The sequence below is a fragment of the Cibotium barometz genome, chromosome 19, assembly GCF_041138505.1.
Source record: "Cibotium barometz isolate CiBa-2024 chromosome 19, ASM4113850v1, whole genome shotgun sequence".
Lineage (NCBI taxonomy): Eukaryota > Viridiplantae > Streptophyta > Polypodiopsida > Cyatheales > Cibotiaceae > Cibotium > Cibotium barometz.
This window is the reverse complement of record NC_141064.1, coordinates 5664555-5689295: the sequence shown is the minus strand read 5'-3', so window position 1 is coordinate 5689295 and position 24741 is coordinate 5664555. Positions and strand designations below refer to the sequence as shown.

Sequence of the window (24741 nt, the reverse complement as noted above, 5' to 3'; positions counted from 1 at the left end):
AATGTTTAGCGCCTTCTTCAACTCTCAAACAAAATAATATATAGTAAGAAAGAATACATCACATTGTTGTGAAACATGGCAGAAGGAGAAACCAGTAGGAAACGACTTCATCATTTCCATGTCGACTTGGAACAACAGTATGCACTGATATTGAAGCGCCAAAAGAGTTTGCATCTATGCACTGAGCAAAGAGATATGCTGTGGAAAGGAGGTTTGCAGCAATGATAGACTTGTGGTGTGACGGAGGCATCTATCCAACATGCATCATTAGAAATTCAACACCTCCATTCTCTAATCCAACAACTCTATTGAAGTTTGTAGGCAATGGAGTAAATGGATTGTATGGATACGTCTCAGCTCAATGTGCTAATGCAAATATGTACAAGAATTTATATCTACGAGAGGAGGCAAACAGAAGGCAAGATAAGATAGAGTGTGTGGCATTGAAGCAACTTCTAGAAAATGAGAAGGAAGAACATAAAAAGACAAAGGCAATGCTACTGAAAGCAAGGAGAAAAGGCACTGTATTAGGAGAGAGACTACGGAATAGAAAAATCCGGAACATTGCAGAGTTGAAGGCTGGCTCTGGAGAATGTAAGCGCAGAATTCAAAAAGCAAGGTATGACGATATCTCATTGTTAACTTCCATTAATGAGCATCCAAATTGTTTAAACGAATGAAGAAGCTCCAAAAAATTTTAATGTAAATCAATGAACTTTTAAAGGTGAGTTATAATTGTCTCATTGTATAATTGTAAATGTGTTTCTTTCTTGTTATAGGGAAATTTTAAGGCTTGGTGAAGTAAATGAAAATTCCAATCTTGTTCCAGTGAAGCAAATGAAAGGTTTAGTCTCTAAAGTTGTCGTGCAGAGCTTGATAGATAAAAAAAAGCTCAAAAGGGTGAAACGTGATGTCGTTGAAAAGTTTATATCAGAAAGTAGAGTTGATGTTGAAAAAATTCAAGAAGCCCTAGATATGAGTGGGGTGAGTAGAAAAGGATATGCTTCAATCTTTAACATTGTTTCTTCTACTCTCAAAGTTCATCGGATAAAACGTGTATTGTTACCCACCCCAGCAATAGTGTGGCACCAAAGAGATCTTCTAAATTAGGAAATAGATGACTTCATTGGACAATATTTACATATAAAAAATGTATATGAAGGGGCCAAAGGAAGGACTGTATATGATCCTTTGAATAATATTTTTGTGGAGCTGCAACAATTACAGAGAAGAATGGTGGAGTTTTATAACATCACACTTGAGGAATGTAAAGGAGTTTTAAAGTTTGTTGTTAAGCTTGATGAATGTGAACTTGTAAAAGAAAAGAAGATAGAAAGAGTGACTATTACCTTGATGAATTGGGCACTTGATCCATCAATCACAAAGACCAGTTCCAAGTACTTTAGCGTTCAATCAGAAAAACATGTATGGTGGTTGGGATCATTTGAGGTATGGATTTTCTTATTTTGGTGTTAGTATTTGTTGAATATACATGTATATTTTTTAATAAACTTCTACCATATATCATTCTATTGTAATGGCAGGTGAATACAGAGGACCATGAAACACTTAACTGGGTTTTTCAACAGACAGATATACCCTCAACTATAAGGAGTCAAATTTTAGGGGTCATCTTCATGTTCCAGGCAAAGGTGATTTTCAAGTAGAATGGCATATGGCAGGCGATCTTAAGACGTTGAAGTGTATGTACAATATCAGTAAAGGGGGTAACTCCAAATCTCCTTGCTTGTATTGTAAACAACCAGCCCATGTCTTGGATTTCAAATGGTGGACAAGAGCACCCAATAGAGACAAGGAAGATCCAAATTTTAAAGCAGTTCTTGATATTCCATTATGCAATGTTCACATTTGCACATTGCATGCATTGTGTAGAATTATTGAGAAACTTGTTTTTCTATATATTGGATTTGCTTGGAAACTTCGGCCTGAGGTGAAAAGAAAAGAGGCAATACAATCATTGGAAGCGGTATTATCAGAAATTGGTCTACATGGTGGAGATGTTCATATAACAAAAGATCTAAAGAAATCTACAAATGGTAAAGAGGTACCTATCAAGCCATCCATTGGTGGAGTAAAGGCCCGAAGGTTTTTATCACGTCCAAAAAATACAACAAGAAAAGGGGGTAGATAATCACAATATGTATCCAGAATAAAATACAGTGTGTGGAAGCAAGTCCACAATGCAGTAAAAGATCATCAGGCAGATGGGATGGCACGAGATGTCAAGGCTGAGGTGTGGAAATCGTTGGACAAGCTATTTGTTTATTGTGACAAAGTTTCTTGGAACAAAAATGATCAACATGCATTTCAGAAAGAGGTTAAGAATTTTGGAAAGGCAATGAAGGAAGCATGGACCACCTGCGACATAACCCATTACATGGTGACAACACTAACTTCCACACAATTGTTCAATTTTGAGAACAAAATGATTTGTATTTTCTACGTTTTCTAATGCTAGACTCTTTCTGTGTCCAAACAGCATATTATCTACAACCATCTTCCATTCTTTGTAAAAAAGTATGGATGCCTTGCAATCTGGTCTACACAAGGAATGGAAAAATCACACTACATGGCCCGTAATGCTTTCTTTAGACATACACAACATTTTGGAGGAAAACAAAAAGGCAACAGCTTAAAGGAAGTTTTTCAATGGTTTTATCGAGGCGTACTTCAAAAGATCGAAACCAAGAGAAAGGTCAATGCATCTCAAGTCAAGATCGAAACCAAGAGAAAGGTCAATGCATCTCAGAAGCAAAGAAGACAGAAAATTTTAGAGAGTTCAAATTCAGCAGAGAGACATGCTAAATGGAGAAAATCAAAGGTCTTTGTAGCTCACAAATGGGTGGATAGAATACAAGTGTAAATGTTGTGTATCTCATAATCTCATAATTGAAAACACTTCTCAAATTTTGATGCATAGAAATACAGAAAGAATGTGTGTTTACAATTTCTTTGTGGTGGATGCAGAAGAATACAAGTGTAAAAATTATGTACCGCATAATAAAAATAGTTCTTAAATTTTGATGCATAGAAAATACAAAATACAAAAGATACAGCAGAAATAAATTGTTGTTCTATGCTAAATATACAATGACAATCATCTTATAGCTAATAACCTTAGGGTTTCTCCCAAGGTCTACCAATGGGAACCCTACCTTTCACTTTACTTGGAGACTTCTTTTTCTTCAATGGCACCATAGTGCTTTGAGATCTTCCTTGTTCTGGTGAGGTTGGTTCTCGAGCACTTTCTCCTTTCTCCAATTTCTCTGGTGATCCCAATAGTGCTGGCTCTCGATTCCGTATAAGTTTGTGCTTACCATAAGGCTCGAGATCGAGATGATTTTTTACACCAGCAGAGCAGCAGCGAGCGTATAGGCAGTATATGACAAAAAATATCCTGCTCTAGAGTACTGTTTTCCAGAATAATAACCAAAAATATATAAGGCAAACCTCTTCTCTATCAATATTACTTTGTCTGCAGACCATGAAAGGGAATGGCCACCCAGGGGCTATGACATACACTTGAAAAAAAGAATTATTGCTTCCCCATTGTTGCTTATTGTCCCATGGTATATTAACAATTTGGCAGTACATAAGTCTGCAAGGAAATGGGAAAGACTTGACAGTTTACCCAAGCCAGCAACTCTGCTTCCTTTGGACCTCAAGAGGAAGGTTTCATCTTCAATATCTAACTGCATGTAGACAATATTGTCAGATTACCTAAATGGTCACTAGAACTCAAAAACAGGGATTGAATTATCACAAAAGTACACAAATAGGATGCCATTACCTTCATATTCTCATTGTGCTCAAGCAAGTTCTCTCTCCACAATGAGATACTATGTTTTGATGTCTTCTCAAAATGATGTGCCAGAGATGAGCTTCTAGTGAGATTCATACTGGCTTGTACCTCTTTAAAGACTTCATCATCCACCTCTTGAAAATTACTTGCCTCCTTAAAACACGTAGAAAGTTCCAATGTAGGATTGAACTTGTCTTCTAGGTCCAGCAAGGGATCATCATCTATCATTACCTCCTTGTCTTCTAGGTCCAGCAAGGGATCATCATCTATCATTACCTCCTTGTCCACCTTGCATGATTGAGCTATGAGGCCAAGTGCATAGTCCTCTCTTAGATTGAAAATGCACAATATGTCGTTTAGGAAAACATATTCTCTACCTTCTATATTGAATGATGGAAGGATGGGAACATCATAACTGGAACTATCAAGCTCAATTTTATCCACTGTAACTGCATCTCTTAAAGTCTCTGATTTCAGAGATATAAGATCAAGTGCTGCAATAGAAGACTTCTCCTCCTCTAGATTAATGATTTGCTCCTCATCTTGAAGTTCTTCACTCTGCTCACTTGCCATCTCCTCCTCCTTTTCCTCATACTCTTCGAAGTCATGTTGTTGAGTAGACTTTTCAGAAACACCAAGCTCAACATAATGTAAATAAAATGCAAATGCAAAGTTCTCCTCCAACATCCTACAGCCCCTCTTGTGGAGATTGCAGATACCCTTGAAGTAGCAAGGTAATACATCAAATCTCCTGTTCATTTGATACCGCAGCTTATCACTTTGGCATAAGTCCTTGATATGCACAAAAGCTTCATCCTTATAAAAGAATCCTTCCTTCAGTTGTCATCTATCTAAAAACCGCAAACTGTTCCTCCAAAAAGTGCTTGTGTTGAGCCACAATGTCAATCAATTTGAAAGGAGTGTTGAACATCCTGTGAAATGTTGGATACTCCTTTTGGGCATTGGATTTCTGGAGAAACTCAAAAAGCTGTAGATCTGGTGACTTTTGCTCTTCTAGAAGTTTCCTTGGCTCACCAGATTTGATTATTCCTTTGCTCTACTGGTGCTCATCTTCTTAGCTGTAATGAAAAATGAAATAGCAATTATAAAAAATAATTCTAATTTTCTCACCAGAGGAGTAAATTCAAATATTTCTCACCTGGTCTTTCCTCATCTTTGATAGAGTATTTTGACAAGTCCAATGTTCTCTTGACAGGAGCATTATCCAAAACTGTACATGCACATGATCAGAACAATAAATATTATTTTGGTTGGAAAACGCGATTTTGACATGCAGAGAAAACATTGAAATCGTGTTTCATTGCAAATATTCTCATTATGCCTTAGAACAATTATACAAGCATATTAGCTAGAAAACGCAATATCAATGCCCATCTAAAGCAAAACCATCCTATTCGCGTTTTTCAACAATACTCTTTTCGGTATGGAAAATAAAGTTAATTTGGAAATCAAATAGAATAGTACCTCTTTTTCCTCTGTCCATTCCCTCCTGACTTAAGTGTATGAAGTCTGATCTTGGAAGTTTGTGGTTTAGGGTAGTAGGAGATCTGACCTAGAAAAGATGTGGCTTAGGCTAGTAGCAGATAATCTGGTGTGGGTTGTAGCAGATTGTCTGTGAGGCTAACGCTTGCTGGAAGTTGATTGAGTGAAGAAGATGGTGAAATTGGTTAGTAGATGGTTGATGCGGAGGAGATGGCAAAAAGGACCCAAAAAAAGTGCACAAAAATCAAGGACACATCATCATGACGCACGTGGGTAGGTACCGTTAATCACACGTGTCAAATTTATTGCGGCACGTACCACGCGGGCATGAATTCCGAGGCATAAAGTATACAATGTGCTAGTATACTTGTTCTCCTCACATGTCTGTTCAGTACAACATCTCCTCCATAGAGAAGGCCTTCTCCAATTGAAGGATAGCATTCGGCATCAGCTTCTCCTACTGAAGTAGCCCCAACTCCACCGAAGTCAAGTACAGAGAGCATTCTATAAGGATTGCAGCAGCAGAGAGGGTACACTCCTTGCATAACTGAATCCCTGTTATTTATTCTTTCAGAAAATTTTGTCATATAGATTTTGTCTGGAAATGCGATTTAGATAGGTCTTTGCTTGGAGAATATTGAAAATCGCATTTTATTGCTGAATTTGCAACTAGGCTATTCCAATTTACATTTAGGCTATTCTGTCAAAAAATTCTTTCACAAAATGAAGTAATATATATTTTGTCGGGAAACACGATTTAGATAGGTCTTTGCTTGGAGAATATTGAAAATCGCGTTTTATTGCTAAATTTGCAATTAGGCTATTCCAATTTTCATTTAGGCTATTCTGTCAAAATAATCACAGTTATTAGATAGTATAAATGTTTTAGTGGGAAAACGCGATATGAACTTATTTTCCATCAAATGTTCCGGAATCGCGTTTTCTCGTAAATTTTTGGATTCCCTATTTTCCTCTTTCATTTTTTGTTCAATGATAGTTCCTATTATTGTACCTATTTATGAGTGGAAGCTTACCTTATGGATGTCATCTTTAAAGTTAACTAAATATTTTTCTTATTCTTTCAGTTCTGATGGCAAGGACAAAGGCTACTGCAAGGAGAAAGGGAAGTGGGCCTAACCTTGCAGTGGTGGCTGGAGGTCAAAGTCCTTCAAAGGGGAGGTCCAAGTCCTCAAAGGGGCAAGCCCATGCACATGCTCTAGATAAGCCAGAAGAAGAGAATCAATCAGGGAGCAAATGTTCTCAGGGAGATCAGGAAGGCACAAAAGACTGTAGGTTTCGCAATGCCCATGGCTCCTTTCCAGAGACTTGTGAGGCAAGTATGTGATAATTGGGGTGTCGGTTTCAGGTGGTGTAGGACAGGCCTTCTCACCCTATAGGAGGCAGTAGCGGATAGGCCTTCTCACCCTACAGGAGGCAGCAGAGGATTTTCTCATAGAGTTCTTCCAGGATACCATGCTAGTTGCTACCCATGCACATAGGGTGACAATAATGAAAAAGGATATTAACACGTTAGTGAGAGAAAGGTACAGATATGATAAAATTCTGAATGCAGCAGACTGGGATGATATTAAGATGAGAGACATCTTATTAATACCACCAACAAGCAGGAAGCAGTCTAAGGATGAGGTGAAGATAGGTCACACACAACTATGAGACTAGAGGGAAGTCAACCTATGAGGATTTGATGAAACAACAAGTGAAGGACTCATCTTCGGACCTAGAGTCAGAAACACTTGTTAAGGAATTGAAGATAAAGGAGAGGCTTCTGGAATTGGGGCCCAAAATTAGAATAAAATTAGAGACAACTGATTTTGATATGGCTGATTTGGAGTTCAGGCTCACGAGGGACTGTTTAGAAGCTCTTTCCCAGAGGAAGTCGTACCTGATAGATACTCTCATCCTGGCTACTCTCTAGTACGTGTTTAGAAGCTCTTTCCCAGAGGAAGTCGTACCTGACAGATACTCTCATCCTGGCTACTCTCTTTCACGAGGGACTGTTTAGAAGCTCTTTCCCAGAGGAAGTCGTACCTGACAGATACTCTCATCCTAGCTACTCTCTAGTACGTGTTTTCCAAGATTTCTTGTCTACAAAGGTATCAATCCTTTTCAATCTCAAACTGATTCTTTGGGTCTTTCCTTGTGCAGCATGTTCAAGAACAAATTGCATCTTGGAGTTGTGCACAGGATCTTCATCAATCACTGATCCAGGAATCTCTTTCAAGCTCAGAGATCACACAGAGAGCAGTGCAGACATTGCAAAATGGTTCAATTACTGTAATTTTGAAGTAGTTGATATCATCTTCCTACCATACCACTCCAAGTAAGAACACATGGATTTCAGATTACACAGTACTTTGCTTTTTTGGTTCCTTTATCATTCTGGTCCTTATATTATTCTTCTTTTTGTAGCTCTCATTGGAGTTTTGTTTCCATTGACCTTGAACAAAAGAGATGTTATACATTTAACTCTCTTCAGGGTACCCACCAGGAGCTTGGCCTGTAAGTCTTATCCTTGATGTATTCTCATGAAACTTTGGGGTATGGAGGATGCTAATATCAAAGTAATTTGATAGTTCTCACAGTTCCTTTGGTATTGTAGTGGCTTGAAAAGACTTTTTGATGCCCTACACTTATTTCCTCCAAATACAAATTTACTCAACCTGATTGAACCAATTGCACTGCAGGTTTGTGGAAGAACACCAATCTTATCTTATCTTCTGTATAGAGAACTGTTTATCTTTATTGATATTCTCATAATTTATTAACAGACACCACAACAAAAAGACCCATATACTTGTGGATGGAGATTACATGTTGGACTCCTACTTTGGAGAGAAGCAGCCTGAGTTTGTAAGTCAAAAGATTTACAATCATCAAATCTTTTAACATAAATGCAGTTAGTTTCTGAAAATAATATTTTCTTTATTGTAGATGCAAGAAGATAGTTTTGGCTCTGACTATGTCTATAGTTTCAAAGCCAATACAATTTTGAGGTTGCTAGGACTTGCTTCTCCTATTCCTGCATCTCCTCCAATTCTAAACCAGCCAATATCCCCTTCCAATATTGATGTAGAAGTAATTACTGAGCCGAAAGATGATCTGAAATCATTCAATCTAAATGATAACATTCTTGATGGGTTCCAAAAAGTTCAGGAGCAGCCTTCCAAAGTGCCTGAGGAGATGAAAATGGAAGATGAGCCTCTCCCACGAAATATGAAGTCTTCGGATGTAATTGAGGAGCAAAAAGAGAACCCGAGGGAGAGCCGTATCGACAAGGAGCCTTTATCTGAATCTTTGGACCAAAGCCACGTTCAACCTGAGCTAAAATTTTGCCAATCTTGAATGAGTACTTTAAGAAACTCAGTTTACCTTTTTGTTGCTTAAAATGAATGAAAATCCCATGCAGACACTCCCTTCAGTCTCGTTTATAATGTCATTCCGTAATCGAGAGAGTGTGCAGTATCTTCCAGGTGTGATGGATGCTATTAAAATGCCATTCTCGACAACATCTATATCAATAATATCATTTTCTAGATATGTAGAGCTCTCATCTTGTTCCATTGGTACTAGTTGTGTACCTATCATCCTGCTTCGTTTATAGTAAAATGAGAAAATAAAATTCTGGGAGGCAAACATGTACTTGAGATTGATTGTGTCATGGACAACCTCACAATACAGTGTTGGCCATAATTTTATCCCAACCATCATCCAAAAATTTTGGAATGTCATCACATCCTTTTGCTTTAAAAGAAAACATTGTCTTACAAACTCTGATCGAATATTCTTGAAAAATATCTATGAAAACATTGACAGGCATAAAGACTGTGATTTTGACTATTCTTGTTGCAATATTTGGTTTCAATGAATGCTGCACTTCTACATATAGTTTGGCTCTATACGCCTCTATTATACTTCCATCGGGAACAGGCCAGTCTATTATATTCCATTCCAAAAAATCTTGCCTTTGCAATATGCCATAAGAATGAGCATGGTCCAATAGCTGGTAGAAGTGATCATAGAAAAAAATACCCACTTTAGCCAAGTCTCTTACAGATCTACCTTTGTACTGTAGCTCTCCTATCGCGCCATGTACGACATTGAAGAATCCTAGAATGCATTCCACTGGTTGCCACTCCTCGTATGATGAAGGATATAGATCTGAAACATTCAGAAAGATCATCTTAGTTATAAAGAGAGAAACACTTGTGCCTTGAAAATAATTTAAGTTATATTATGCGTTTATAGTTTGGTCTATGATGTGGAAGATAAGTTGGATATTCTCACAATTGAAGTTCTCGATGCATATAAACATGCTGCACCAGAATCTCTTTTACACATCTTCTGCCTTCTTTCACTCTAAAACCTTTTACTCTGCCTTTCCAGGATGTCAGGAAAGTACTCGTTGATTGTTGCTTTTTGCTCTTCTTCCTGATCCTCTTGGGTTGCGTTAGTACCCAAGCTCCTTTTCCCACTTCAAACATTTTCTAGCTAGCATTTGCTGTTACAATATTGGAAACTTCTATGCTTGAAATCTGTGTGATAGGCCTTCGTGGCAAAGATATGTTTCGTACATCAGCAGAGTCTTCACCATCTAAACCCACCGAACGTTTTCTAATGCTGCGTCCATTGTTTCTAGGTTCCATCTCAGGCTACGAATCTAACACACTCCTAATAGAAACCAACACAAAAGAAAGATAGTATGATGTTAGATTTCAATTAATCTAACATTCTAAGTAATGCAGATCGACTTAAAAGAAAGAACAAAAAGATATCCACAACAGGTGAAATGTTGAAGAGAGCAAATTACAGCAAAGCTATGGCAAGGAGAGATGCTTGTCAAAGATGGAATAGTCCCTCGAAAGTCTGAGAATAAAGGAAATTGGATTGTCGCGAGCGGGAAGTTTCAAACAGACTCTTACGCTCAAAGATGGTCTAAAATCTCATGATAGAGACATGCTGGAGAAGAGAATAAAAAACAAATCTCCCTATCCATCTCGCACGCTTCTGCCGCCATAAAGTACTGTTCTATTTTCTATTTTTCTCTCTTTTTTTGTGGATTTTCTACGTTACATTGACCTTCTCCTGATTGGTTGCGAAACATTTTCTCCAAACCCTAAAAGGCCCCAAAATGAGCTCCGAATTCTTCTAATGTAGATAAACAAGAATCAATTGGCACAAAGAGGGATTACTTAAAAAGTTACTTATATACATTTGGCCCTTACACACTTGGGCGTCCTCCAAAAACTTTAGTGAGCTTGGTCATTGGTCAGCTTTTCTCATAATACAACATTTTATAGTACTATTCATGACACTTATTATAAGACATCTCTCATGTGTTGAGAAGAGATGTTAAGTTAACCCAAAATGGGGTTAACGGTCCTTTAGCTACTAATCATGACTTGTACCTACTCATAGACCCATTAGAATTCTACTTTACTTTATAGACCCACTTGCATCCAATTACCTTCTTCTGCTTAAGCAAAGGCACCGGTGGACTCCCATGTCTCATTTGTATCCAATATATCCATGCATCCATCTCTTCATCCATGGAATCTTCCCAATTCTTATATCCAAGTGCCTCCTCAAAAGCGTAGGTTCTATCTCTTATATTGCTTTGACTATATGAGCATAATGATAGGTTGTATACCCATCATATCTTAACTTGTCCACTAAATATTTGACCCTCAGAGACCTACGTACAACTTGATTACTATTAGGTGTTCTTAATGTTGCTTTGGCTCTTTGTGCACCAAGTGTAACAACAATCGAGATCCCAAACTCCTCATCAAGGCTCTATTCTGAGCCAATATCTTCATCAACAAAATGAATGACATGTTGAAACATCAAGCATTATGAAAGGCGGATCCACCTTCTCTTTTTTCTTTCGTGATAATGTGAATTAGTTGAGCTTTCAGTAGCTATAGTACCACCAAATGATGTGTCAGAATTCCTGGCATTCTGTCTCAACCTTCTTGACCAAGGTCTAACAATAGACCCATTTCTTGAGGACTCTCCTAAGCACATGTGATTACTGCAACCACATTGTTGTTTACATTAGGCTCTATGGAATCCTTCAGTGTGGCGTGTTATTAGCTACTCATCTCATCAAAAACAACATATGTGCTCACTTATGTCTTACGCATAGTGGGATTATAGCATTTACAACCTTTCTGCTCAGGGGAATATCCATTAAAGATACATTTTTTACCTTGGGATCTAATTCTCTTCTCATCTCATCTCATCTGGTACATGTACATATGCAATGCACCTAAACACTTTGAAGTGTGCCAAATCTACTTTTCTATGTTCAGGCGTCATGGCATGAATTGTTGCAGTGGGGGTTCTATTCATAATGTAAACTATAGTTATTACTGCTTCAGCTAAAAAATAATGAGGTATTTTTTTTCTCATTCATCAACAAACATTCCTTTTACAAACCCATTTTGTTGCGGGATATACCTGCATGTAAACTACCTCTTTATCCCATGCTCTCTTAGATATGCATTGAATTCATTGGAGAAGTATTCTCTCCCACCATCTAATCTTAGGCATTTTATGTGCATACCTTTGTCTTTCTCAACCATAGCCTTGAAACATTGAAAGTGCATAAACACTTTGCTTTTCTCTTTCATAAAGTATACCCACACCTTCCTAGTGTGATTATCAATGTGAAAGATACATGATAGTGGCATCCTTTGATTGATGTCGTCTCCCTAAACATCATAATGCACCACATCCAAACATCTTTTACTTATATTCTTATCATATGGAAATGCATGCTTAGACTGTTTTTCGAATTCGCATGCTTGACATACTTTTTGCATTCCATCCACTTTGAACTTCGACAATTCTGTAATAGTACTTTGTGCATTCCATTCACTTTAAACTTCGGCAAATACTTTGGGCTAAGCCTACATATTTTTCAACTGAGCAATATGATTATGCCAAATATCAATGTTTGCAATCACATAAGTATTATGCGCAAACATAATGCCTTCACTTCATGCATGTTTACATCCAATGTAAACATTCTGCCAACTCTATTGCCCTTTGCAACCACGTGGCACTAGTTACCGAAATCTTCTATATAACATTCATGAAAGATAAATCTCACTTATAGACCTTCCTCAACTATTTGTCCAATAGAAACCAGGTTCTTTGTAATTCTTGAAGCATGAAAGGCATCAGCCAGGTGTTGCCAACCTCCATAGATAATGGCACCTTACTACAAACATGCACAATAGGATGCACAGTATCAAGATAACCTAGTTTTTCTATTTGCAACCACGCAGCACTAGTTATTGAAATCTTTTATATAACATCCATGAGGGATAAATCTCACCTTACTACCAACATGCACAATAGGATGCACAGTATCAAGATAACCTAGTTTTTCTATTTGCAACCACGCAGCACTAGTTATTGAAATCTTTTATATAACATCCATGAGGGATAAACCTCACTTATTACAAACCTTGCTCAATCATTTGTCCAACAGAAACCAGGGTCTTTATAATGTTTGAAAAATGAAGTGCATTAGCCAACTACTTCATTTTGCCATCCTCCATAGATAATGTCACCTCACCAAATAGGATGCACCATATCAATATAACCTGGTTTTCTATTTTTTGCATCTATAAACCACTCCCCATGATTGGTCATGTGGTTAGAAGTACACAAATCAATATACCATACATCTCAAAGATTCTATGCATCTACAGTCATGGAACTAAGCATATGATGTATCACAAAAAGCCACTTACTTCTCTCTTCGACTTGCTTGCTTGAGGATGCATAGTTCCCTTGCTCTATAACTTCCCACTTTTAATATCATTCTGATTTTTATAGAACAGTCCTTTGCTATATGACTTGGTTTGCTAAAGTATAGCACTCCATGCTATTTTCCCTCGGATTTCTTTGCTATCCACCTCGGCTTCTCTGGCTTCCGCTTCCTCTAGAGTGGCCTCTTCCATTGTTTGTGCATTACATTCCTGTGGTATTTATCTCAGTGATCAGAAGAGGGTTATAAGAACTTCAAAGTTTGGAAAGTTTTTCGAGCTTGGATAGATGTCTGAAATTGATCATTATCTTCGCCGAGCCCATTCAATATGATCGACACAAGTTGTCATCTCATCAATTGGAGCTCCAATAGAGACAAGAGTGTATGTGTAAGCCCTTTCACTTTCAGTGAGTAATCATTGATATTCATCTTATTCCTCCACATTATTTATGTAGCTCTTGCTTTAACTGCATCTTTCTTGCCGTAATACTTTTGCTTTACAACTTAACTAAGGTATCTCATGTATCCTTAAGTATTGTTACATCTTGTCTATGGCTAATCATAGCATCCGACACACTAACAGCAAACAACCAGTACATTACTTTGATGGCTTTCTCATGCCAAGTCTTAAAGGCCTATACTTATTGAGGAGTGACATTTTCTTCCAGAAGCTACCTTCTCATCACCTAAAACAAGCTCCTAATATCTTTTTTCCATAAGAAAGTTCCTTGTCCTGAATTTCCGGACTTGGAAGTTGTTTTTGTCTAGCTTCTCGCTCATAATCTAGGATAGACTGTTAGATATGAAAACCTACAAAAACTTACCAAAAATTGCTTGCAAAAGCTTTTGCACTTATAATAAATCTACAATCTCCAATACAGTTGTCTCTTGTGGTATTGTAAACCTGTTATACTATAACTGTATGTAAACTAGTCACATATACATACATTCACTAACAACCTGCAAATCTCAAAAGCTCATAAAATATTGCAACCAAATTTATACCACAACTATGCACCAAACTAGAAATTGGACATACATAGTTAAAATCGACACTTTCAGAGAGTACTTGCGAAAAATTTACAAAGCCAAACCGTGACTCGAAATGGCCTCGAATCCAACTTTTGAAATCATTGAGGTTCGTAGGACCACTCCCACAGAAATTAGTGCCCCTTTTCCCTTTTCTTCACTGTAACGAGCAGCTCAAGAAGTGACAGTGCACCTTATTGTTGTGCCTACCAACTGCTCTTAACTATTGCTCTACTTCCTTGTTTGCCTCTGGAGATCTTTGCATGAACTGGTGCTTTGATACCATGAGAAAAATGCAAGTAAACACACACACACAAGAGTAGACAAGCATACAAGAGAGATGGATAGCTAAAATTTCTTATATTCTTTTCTCTTCTCTATAACCAAAACATAAAGATAAGAGTACATACTATAAAGGAAAACAATCTCCTACTAAAACAAGGTCGATCTATAGTGTGAACCCGACTACTTGAGCTGGCACTATAACTATTCCACAACTTTAGTGAACCACTTGTATAAGCATGCGTGTGTTTTCAACATTCACATCTCATTTTCCATCAAGCTTACAAGTCTTTTGTTTGGGTTGAGGGGCGAGATCTAAGCATTGTATTGGGCTGAGATCTGGGATCATCATTTTGTCCTTGGGATTCAGTTGTAACACTTTCTTTGTACATAATACAAAACAGTAGATTATGAACTAGTGTAATCACATTTTGTCCTTGGGATTCAGTTGTAACACTTTCTTTATACATAATACAAAACAGTAGATTATGAACTACTTGTGTGTGCTGTGTGTTTGAGATCCACTGCTCTCCTCTCAAGTGTTCTACAACTGTATACAATGAGGAAGACAAAGGACGACCCTGCCTAACTCAACTTAAAAGCTCAACAAACTCATTTAGCATCACTTAAGAAAAGAATCTTGAGTGAGGACGTGTCATATAAATGAGCTTGGTGATTTCAGCTCAATAAAAGCCAGTGAAATCTGTCATAACCTTTCTAAATGTTGAACTGCAAGGAATCACCTTCTGCTTGGAATGTTGAGCATGCTGAACGCCCAACTGCACAGATTTTGTCATAAATAGATGACGACTTCATAAAAACATTCCATGATGGATCTCTATCATTAGAAGACTTAATCCTAGTGGCTACAACCTTTTAAAAAATTATACCACATTCATCATCATTATAGCCCTCCAATGATTCAAGGCAGAGCAAGGCCAACTGCTTTGGGATAAGCTTAATAAGCCCAGTTTAATGCCATGATGAAATTGCTGATGAATAAGATCCAAAATACACACCTTGACATAAACTACCAGTGGACTCCCCAAAATGCAAAAAGAGCTCAACAGATAAGCCATCAGAACCAGGAGACTTTTATCTTTGTCAACCTCTTTTAGGCTCCGGAGAGCTTAAGATGCTTCTCTTTGCATCCAATGAGCTTCCGGGTTTGAAACATAAGTAGGAACCTTGTCAAGAACATCATGAAGTAAAGTATTACCGATAGAAGCCATATGAGAGAAAGAGAGAGAGTGGAACAAAAAGAGACCCAAGTAGAGGCTGACTGAGAGGAAAAGAACTGATAAAACCATCTTCAAAGGAAACAGAAAAAATGAGCTCCTTCATTCTCTAATGTTCTGAAGATGGTTTTAAAAAACTTAGGGGAAGAAATGATAGAACCATCTTCAAAGGAAACAAAAAAAACGAGCTCCCTCATTCTCTTATGCTTTGAAGAATGGTTACAAAAAGTTCGGGAACAAACTTAACTTCATTTAAAATCCTATTCCTAGAAAAAAATCCACACCCCTCTGCAGATTACTCTGAATAGCAGTATCAGCCTCCTTCCACATAAGAAATGCTTATGAAATAAAAGTTTTCTATCTTGTAAGACTTTATCCAACCGCCCCTCGAAGAGATTACTTCTTGCTTTTCCAGCCACTTTTATTGCTTTCTGAACATCAACAACTACTTTTTTTCCAAATGGAAAAAAGGTGATCCTGTCTACAGTTTAACATAGAAGCAGCAAAGTTAACTAACAAGTTAAACACAGGATCCTGAAGTAGAGAAATTAATCTCTCAAGCTCCTTTGTTGGAAGTCAGGCATCTGTAACTCCTCTTAATCAATCTTATTTAAAACAGAATTGATCTGACGAATTCTGTAGAAAATCAACCTTGCCCTTGAGATTATGAGGCATCCAGCCTATGTTGGAGACTGAAACCAGACATCCTGCCAACCTTTCAAAAGAACCACGTTGTTCCAAGCCTTAGCTCCTTCCAATTCCACATTTAAGTTCTACACTTAGCATCACTAGAACCATATGCATACACTTGAAAATCCTCATGCTGAACAAGAATGACTGAGACCTTCCATAATTGTGATTAGCCAGTACCAAAGGATGAAGATCTTTATGTACCACAGAATAGACTCAACCCATAAAAAACCAGTTAATCCGCTGGATGAGAAATCCCGCTTCTATCATCACCTTGTAGCTTATTATCCTGTAAACAAACCATAAAAAACTCTGCTGTTTTACATTCCTAATCTCTTTGGCATTCCAGGATGATATCTTCATAATCAAATTTTGCATTTTTAGTAGCTCTGTTTTTGCCAGAAGCTATGGGGGACGCTTTGAGCTTCCCCCTCTTTAATTGTCTCCCTGAACCCCTGCAAGAGTATCCAAACATCATCCTACGAGTAGAAGAGGTCTTCTGAGAAGAGGAACTACTGATTCTTGGAAGCTCTGGACTGTTAAGTGCCCAACACTTTTTCAGAAAAACCAGAACCCAGAATTAATATTTTCTTTTGAAGTAAAAGCAGTTGCTGCCACCCTCCCCACTTCACAATCTTTAGGGAGGTGTTCCAACACCTTAAACCTGCTTTCATTCAATCTGTCCAGAAAAGAAGAAGGAAAAGACCAGCAGGGGTCTTATCCTTACCCATAACAATAAACTCAGCCTCAACAGCTTTGCCCTTCAGATTAGACTCCATTCTAGAACCACCCTTCTGTCCAGATTTATCAATAGACACCAGCCTACCACGTGCAAAATAGGCAGAGTAAAATTTCACAATCTGTGCTGAATATCCAAATACCTGAACTCCCCAACTCTGCTTGCATAACAGAAGGTGTAGGGATATCAGTGTCTCAAAGGAGATAGACCTTGTTAGATCCCTTGCCAAAACCAGACTTGTGAGTTTTTAGGCACATAACTGCATCTTTCATTTGCACCAGCAAGCTCTTAAAAATGATGTGAATTTTTTCAGAGTTCGTGGATTAAAGACATTGGCTACAAGAGATAGAAAGAAGAACGGTTGGAAGCTGTGTATCCAAGAAGCTTGACTCTCTTGCTTTGACAAAATATTGATGTGTAGAAGGTGATAAAAGATTCCCCTTCCAGGCAGCCAGCAAGCCTTACAAGTGAGCCACTTGGCTGGTTGGAGTGAACAACCTGCACAGTTGTTAGGAGAACCATGTGTTAGAGCAGAGTCTCGATATTTGATGATTACAGCAGCCATTGTCCCTTAGCCAAAGGTGACAAAATATTTTGAGGAGCTGGATTGCACCGCCGTCATCGTACAGTCACCACATCTGAAAATGGATGCACCAGCAAGTTGCCTACCAGTGCATGGTTGTGATGCCGACCTGCATGGGACAAACATAGTGAACCCCCCTAGCAAGCTGAGGGGGTGCCCAGGCGACCCAAATCAATGTAAGCAACCTGAATAGAATGGCACTTCCAAAAAATAGCCACAGCCACAAGCTCATGAATTTGATTCAAACCATCGTAACAAGTCTCCTTTCACTTCCATTCCATGTCCTTCAGAAGAACTGCACCATTGTCATGTCATAATCTGCCTTGCATTGAGGGAATCCTTAATGATTTCTTTTCTCTGGCCACAGCATTACCAATAATCTCCACAAGAGCATATCCCACTTTTAAAATGATGGAAACGGTGAGCATCTCGCAGATAAATTTCCCTCCCAACAATCTTGGAGATGAACTTGGTGGCGGTGTGGCAGTCACCACACACTCTGAGATTCTTCATGATACGAATAGGAGTCATTGGGGGCGTACTTATGAGCCCAAAAGCAATGGCTAGCTTCTCACTGTGACGGCTGAGAGAGGACTCCTTTCGTTCCTCCACATTGTGCAATGCAAAACGTGTGTCAGGAACATATCCTGCCTCTTTCATTTGCAGCAACAGACTCTCCAACTCTGCATGGATTTTCGGCGTTTCTGGATGTGCAGTGTCATCCGCAATGAATACATGCACCTTACCATTGACTTCTATGCAGCTCTGACCTGCATCTTTAACCAGACCTCTCTCCGCCACCATCTTCATCACGCTTGCTTTCTCTTCCCACCGACCAGCTGCAGCATAGCTATTTGATAACAGCACAAGAGCAGCAGTGTTTTGTGGCTCTAACTTCGTAACACGCTCAGCAGCGTATTTTGCTAGCTCCGCATCTCCGTGAACTCTACAAGCACCTAGAAAGGCCCTCCACACCACAGCACTTGGTGAAAGCGGCATTGTCTTAGCCATCATCTCTGCCTTGTTTAGATCCCCTGCACGACCAAGAATATCAACCATGCAAGCAAAATGCTCTGCACATGGTGAGATCCCATAAACCCTGCTCATCAAACCAAAGTAATAGAAGCCTACATCTAAAAGGCCTGTATGGCTACAGGCAGAGAGTATATGTACAAAAGTGACATGATTCAATGGTATACCTTCTTGTTGCATTTGGCGGGCAAGCCTCAGTACCTCCTCACCATCACCATGCAAAGCGTATCCGGCAACCATTGCACTCCAACATACAACATTCTTGTTGGATGTTCTACGTAAGACCTTCCGTGCATCCCTTAAACTCCCACTTTTTGAATACATATCAATCAAGGCACTACCCACAAATGCATCCAACTCAAGCCCAATGTCAATTGCATAAAAATGCATCAGCTTGCCTTCTTCAAGGTCTGCCATGATGGCACATGCATTGAGTACACTCATAAAGGTGAATGCATTCGGTTTCACACTTGCTTGCTGCATTTTCAAGAATAAATCAAGAGCCTCCTGGCCACAGCCTTGCTGGACGTAACCCCCGATCATTGCTGTCCATGAGACCACATTTTGCTTTGGCATATTGTCAAACCATGCACGGGCGTCTACTACGCTCTGACATTTACTATACATGTCAATAAGGGCACTGCCCACAAAGACATTTGCTTCATATCCATGTTTCATAATCCGCTCATGGATCCACATGCCGTAATCCAAATTTCCCAAGCTAACACATGCCTTTACAATGCTTACATAGGTGACATCATCTGGCTTCACTCCTCCTTGTTCCATTTGTCCAAACAGATCGCGTGCCTCCTCAGCAAGGTTACCTTGTCCATATGCTGCAATCATTGTAGTCCAAGAAATCACATTTCGTCTGGGCATTTTCTTGAAAAATTCCCTTGCATCCATTATGCAGCCACATCTGACATACATGCTAAGTAAGCTATTGCTAATTGTAACATCCAAGTCCAGCCCATCCTCGATAATTTGGGCATGTATGTGCTTACCCTGCTCCAAAGCTCCTATACTAGCACAGATACTGATAATATTCAGAAGGGTGACTTCATTTGGACTTACCCTTTCAGCTTTCATTTGCTGGTAGAATTGTAGAGCTTCTTGAGCCTGTACTTGCTTGTAGTATCCTACAATCATGGCAGTCCATGAAACCACATTTCGCTTTGGCAACCTATCAAAAACCTCACGAGCATCCTCTAAATCCCCACATTTGATATACATATCAATTAGTGCATTTCCTAGAATAATGTTTGGTTGAATTCCATTTTCGATCACCCGATTATGGATATGCTCACCCTGCTCTAGAGCGCCTTGGCTGGCACATACTTTTAGCAAGCTCACATATGTGATTTGGTCCGGCTTCAAATTTTTCCCTTCCATTTGTCCAAAAAGTTGGAAGGCCTCCCCCGCACATTCTTGCAAAGCATACCCTGCAATCATTGTATTCCAAGAAACCACATCTCGCTGAGCCATTTTTTCCCACACTTTCCGTGCATCTCCTATGCACCCACATTTGGAATACATGTGCACAAGGGTACTCCCAATTTGAATGTCTGACTCGAGTCCAAACTTGATGATGTGTGTGTATATAAGCCTTCCTTGTCCTAGAGCTGCTATGCTAGCACATGCATTAAGAGCACTCATGAATGTTATCTCACCTGGCACCAAACCCTCATCTTCCATGTCGTGAAGAAGCCTGAGGGCAGCATTTCCATGTCCATGTTTAGCATGTGTGGAAATCATCACAGTCCAAGAGACAACATTCCGATTGGTCATTCGATTGAACACTTTCCACGTGCTTTCTATGCACCCACATTTTCCATACATGTCCATGAGTGTGTTGTCCACAGAAGAATTGAGCTTAGTTCTATGCATCATGATGTAAGAATGGATCTGTTTGCCCAGTTCAAGGTTTCTTATGGTAGCGCATGCCTTGATAGCATTCACTAAAGTGCCTTCATCCGGTACAACATCACTCTGCAGCATCTTCCAAAACACATGGATAGCCTTGTTGACATGGCCATTTGAGTGAGATCCCTCCAGAGCATGTGAGTCTTGTTCAAGCTTTGCCTTGCCAGCATGGCCATTCTTGGAGCAAGATCTGATCATCATGTCCAAAGCATGAGAGTCTGGTTCATGCTTTGTATCTACATGATGGGGGGCAGCCTTATCAGCATGGCCATGCTTGGAGCAAGATCCAGTCATCATGTCCAAAGCATGTGACTCTGGTTCATGCTTTGCATTCACATGATGAGGGGCAGCCTTGTCAGCATGGCTATGTGTCATTATGCTTGAATTATTTAAGTCTGGTTCATGCAGGACCAGTCTACTACACGTGGAATACATCCTAGTGGGTGGCATTCGAGCAACATCGTCAGTTCTCAATCTAGTTTTAGTGACGTGCGTAAGAAATTGCTCGACACTCATCCTGATACAATTGACAAATGAGAAGAGCGCATTCAAGTGGGTGCATACACTTGGTTTTCCAGCATAAGCAGACAATGGGTTTCCTCCTTCAAGGGGCCCTGTGGAAATACTGATCTTGGATGCTCTTTGAGGTCCTGCCCAGTTTCCGCAAGTGCTCCAGCAACAGAAACTCTGTGCGGTGAAGCTAGACTGCCAACCCCTAAGACATGGGGATGTGGGTGAAGCTCCATATCGCCCTGACACTCTTACACAACGGTTTGTTCGACTGCATGCGCTGATCAAACGGCGCTCCTCCAGGGCCTTTGCACACTATCCCCGCCCATCAAAAAGCTGCCACTGTATGGTGGAATCTGCCGTCTACACTCCCCCGCGAGGAGAGTTTGCGTAGGTGCATGTATGTGTACGCGCGCTCGCACTGTAAATTACAAAGGGCATTGATTAAATGTACTAAGGCTCCTCCAAGTTGTACAACTACACAGGATAAACCATCCTACAGAGAAAGAGAGCCATGCATCTAGAGGGACAAACACACATACACACGCAAAGAGAGAGAGAGAGAGAGAGAGAGCCTCCATAACTTCTTTTCCATCTCGTGCAACTAGGAAGGTCATTCTGCTTTGCATTAATAGATATTTGATCTATCTTGGTAGATGAGAGAGAGAGAGAGAGAGAGACATGGTTGTACGCTAGGTTGATCGATGGGCTTTTTTTGCAGCAACCTATCCACCAATCTTTTCTAAAACAATGCATGCTTTCCTTTGTTGATGCCCATTTTTAGCTACTGCCATCGGGGTATTCCTCAATACAGCTCTATTGCTTCTACTAGGGCCCTATCCATGATGCAACAAAGGGAGAGAAGGACACGTGAAAGCATGTAGAGAGAGTTGAAGAGAAAAATAATGTAGTATTTAAATTATCTTTTTTTTAAGTTTCTAAAAAATAAACCTTTTAAAAAACCTTGGTTCGTCAAGCAAGGCTTCATAAAATTTCCAATATAATCAATTGTATAGATTGGAAATCTGCTTCAGGGTGCCGTTCATAAGGTTGGGCCTATCTTGGCCGCCCCTCAAATCTTGTCTATCCAATCCCTCCCCCATCGCTCCCGCTTCCACTCCTGTTAAGACAACCCAAATGTGAATTTGGACATCTTCGTGGAAGACAACCTCATTTATCTACTCAATGAGGTGCTTAAGCAAGCTCAGATGGTAGCTTAAGAACAAGCTATGTTTGTCTGAGGCCACCATTCTCATGCCATGGGGGTGCCAAAATCTCACATAGGGCCACACCACTCCACATTTGTCATCATGGAAGGAGACCAAAGTGCGTGCACACTTTTGATTTTTACCTAACCCTTACTAATATGATAAGCCATGTGTATGCAATGTCTTCAAAAAAAAAGATTGAATGATCAAATAATATTTAAGCTTGATTTAAGTTGTAATCATGCTGAATGTGATCTAGCGTTTTTTTTTAATGATGAACATGTGGCTTTTATGAATTAGAACTTGTGAAGTGTTTTCATGTCAAAAATCTTACAAATGCATGGATGAGGGCTCACGATACTCTTATTTAATAGATGCATTGCTACATTCCATGTTGCCTTTATATAATTTGCAAAACAAGTTATCCAACTATGACCTTCAAATAACATTTAGTTGGTGAAGGTTTTTTTCCGAAGAAAATATCCTTCTAATGAGGTAAAATAAGCACCCTAGAAAGGGGGAAGGGGTGGGGGGTTGACAATGTGGCCTATAATGCCAAGGGATGTCGCCATCCCAACATGAAAGGAAGGGACTCATGATTGTGCAACATATAATGCCAAGAAATGTCACCATCCCAATAGGTAAGGAAGGGACTCAGGATTATGCAACAATGTTGCATGCTTTTTGAATCACATGTCAAGCATTCCAATTGGCTTGGAGGCTTTGAATGATGTGTGTCCAAGTAAACCACATGGTCTCGCTAGATTAGGGTGACTTAGTGCCCTCGATGTTCACAGCATTATGTCTCCAATGTGCTAGGGTGTAATGCTACTTGAGATCCCACTACTAGTAAATATGGGTCTAGGGGTCCTAGGTGCCAATGGGACTGTGGCATAGTCCCAATGGTGATCCAAAAGTGAGTGAGTTGAAGTGTAAGACCCTCACCATAGTGCCAGTGTGATACCCTCACTCATTAAAGAGCCACAACATAGTGAATTAACTATTAAACATTCATTATGTAATCATGATAGGAGTCGGAGGATAGAGATATAGAAGCGTGGCCATTATGTGGACCTTCTTGACATCCTCTAATTCTTGTGGGAGCTTAAGGGCACATAGTATCGACCGGCCGAAGGCAATTGTCCAAACTCACATGTGTCTTGGGGATAAGTGCTTTTACCAAGTGTTCAGGCCCCATGTAGCCATTTATATGGTAGTGATATGTGGACATAATAATGAGTCGGGGCGCTCTTTCCCTTCTTAGGAGGTTTTTTCCCTCGATCATGTGTACACACTCTTATGGGTGAGTGTGTGAGTGACCTTGCCATGTCGCTTCACTTGTACTGCACTCATGCTCTACTTTAAGTGTTGTCGTTCTCTCTATCTATGCTTCCTTGTTGCATTTACGTATGATTTTTTATCTTTGTCTCCAATCCAACAGTTGGTATTAGAGTAGGCCTCATCAAAGGTGCTCGTCTAATTTTAGATTAAGCTATCCTCTTAGGTGGAGAAGGTATACTCTATAGAGTAATAATGTTAGCTACATTAATAAAAATTTTATGCCTTTCAAGCTGTTTCGGGTGTGTTTCGAGGCTCGTTCATATGCTATAAGGTTTTCGAGACTTCTTGAGGGAGTGTGAGTTTGAATTGTCTTTGTTTGATTTTAGGTTTTTTGCACTACTAGCATACATTTTGGTGTGCTGATAGGGCCGTCATCCCCGCTTCTCCATTGTCATTGACATAACATCTATGAGCTTAACTTATAACTTTGACATCTTCATCATTATTGTTATATACTTCTCATCAAAAACATTTCTATAGTCTACACTGTGCGATATTCCATACACTTTGGAGGTTTCTTTGTCATCATCTCCTATTGGCAAGCCATCTCGATTGGCATAAATAGTACCTTTAGGTTATTGGGATATTTGCATTTTATGTCAGAGATTTGTTATTTACAGGTTGAAATGGAAGACAATGATGTATTTGGGATAAGCTTGATGACAATGATGTATTTGGGATAAGCTTGATGGGACCAATTACCCATTATGGTCGTATATGATGCATCATGTATTGGTTGCCAAAGGGATTTGGAATGTTATTATTGTCATCAAGGCATGTCCTATCTTCCCAGCACAGGATAGTACAAGAACTTTTGATGGTGATACTAGTTAAGATGTAACCGTGGCATCTGCCACCTCCCACAGCGGAACAAGAGAGGTGGGATGGCAGGAATGCACATGCATATGCGTTGGTGGAACTTTCCATGAAAAGAAGCATTATTCTCATGTTTTCTCATGAAAAGAAGCATTATTCTCATATTATCTCATGTAAAATTGCCAAGTAGGCTTGGGATGTGCCTGGTACACTTTACTAGGTG

At 39.4% G+C, this 24741-nt stretch overlaps 1 protein-coding gene across 1 annotated transcript; it reads right to left on the bottom strand.

Annotated features, from left to right (window-relative positions):
* Positions 1–15840: 15840 nt before the first annotated feature.
* Positions 15841–21754, bottom strand: LOC147628138 (pentatricopeptide repeat-containing protein At3g12770-like). Its single transcript, XM_086813173.1, has one exon. It carries the CDS (start codon positions 21157–21159, stop codon positions 18058–18060), a length of 3102 nt encoding a protein of 1033 aa, XP_086669299.1. The 5' UTR covers positions 21160–21754; the 3' UTR covers positions 15841–18057.
* Between the last annotated feature and the right edge of the window lie 2987 nt (positions 21755–24741).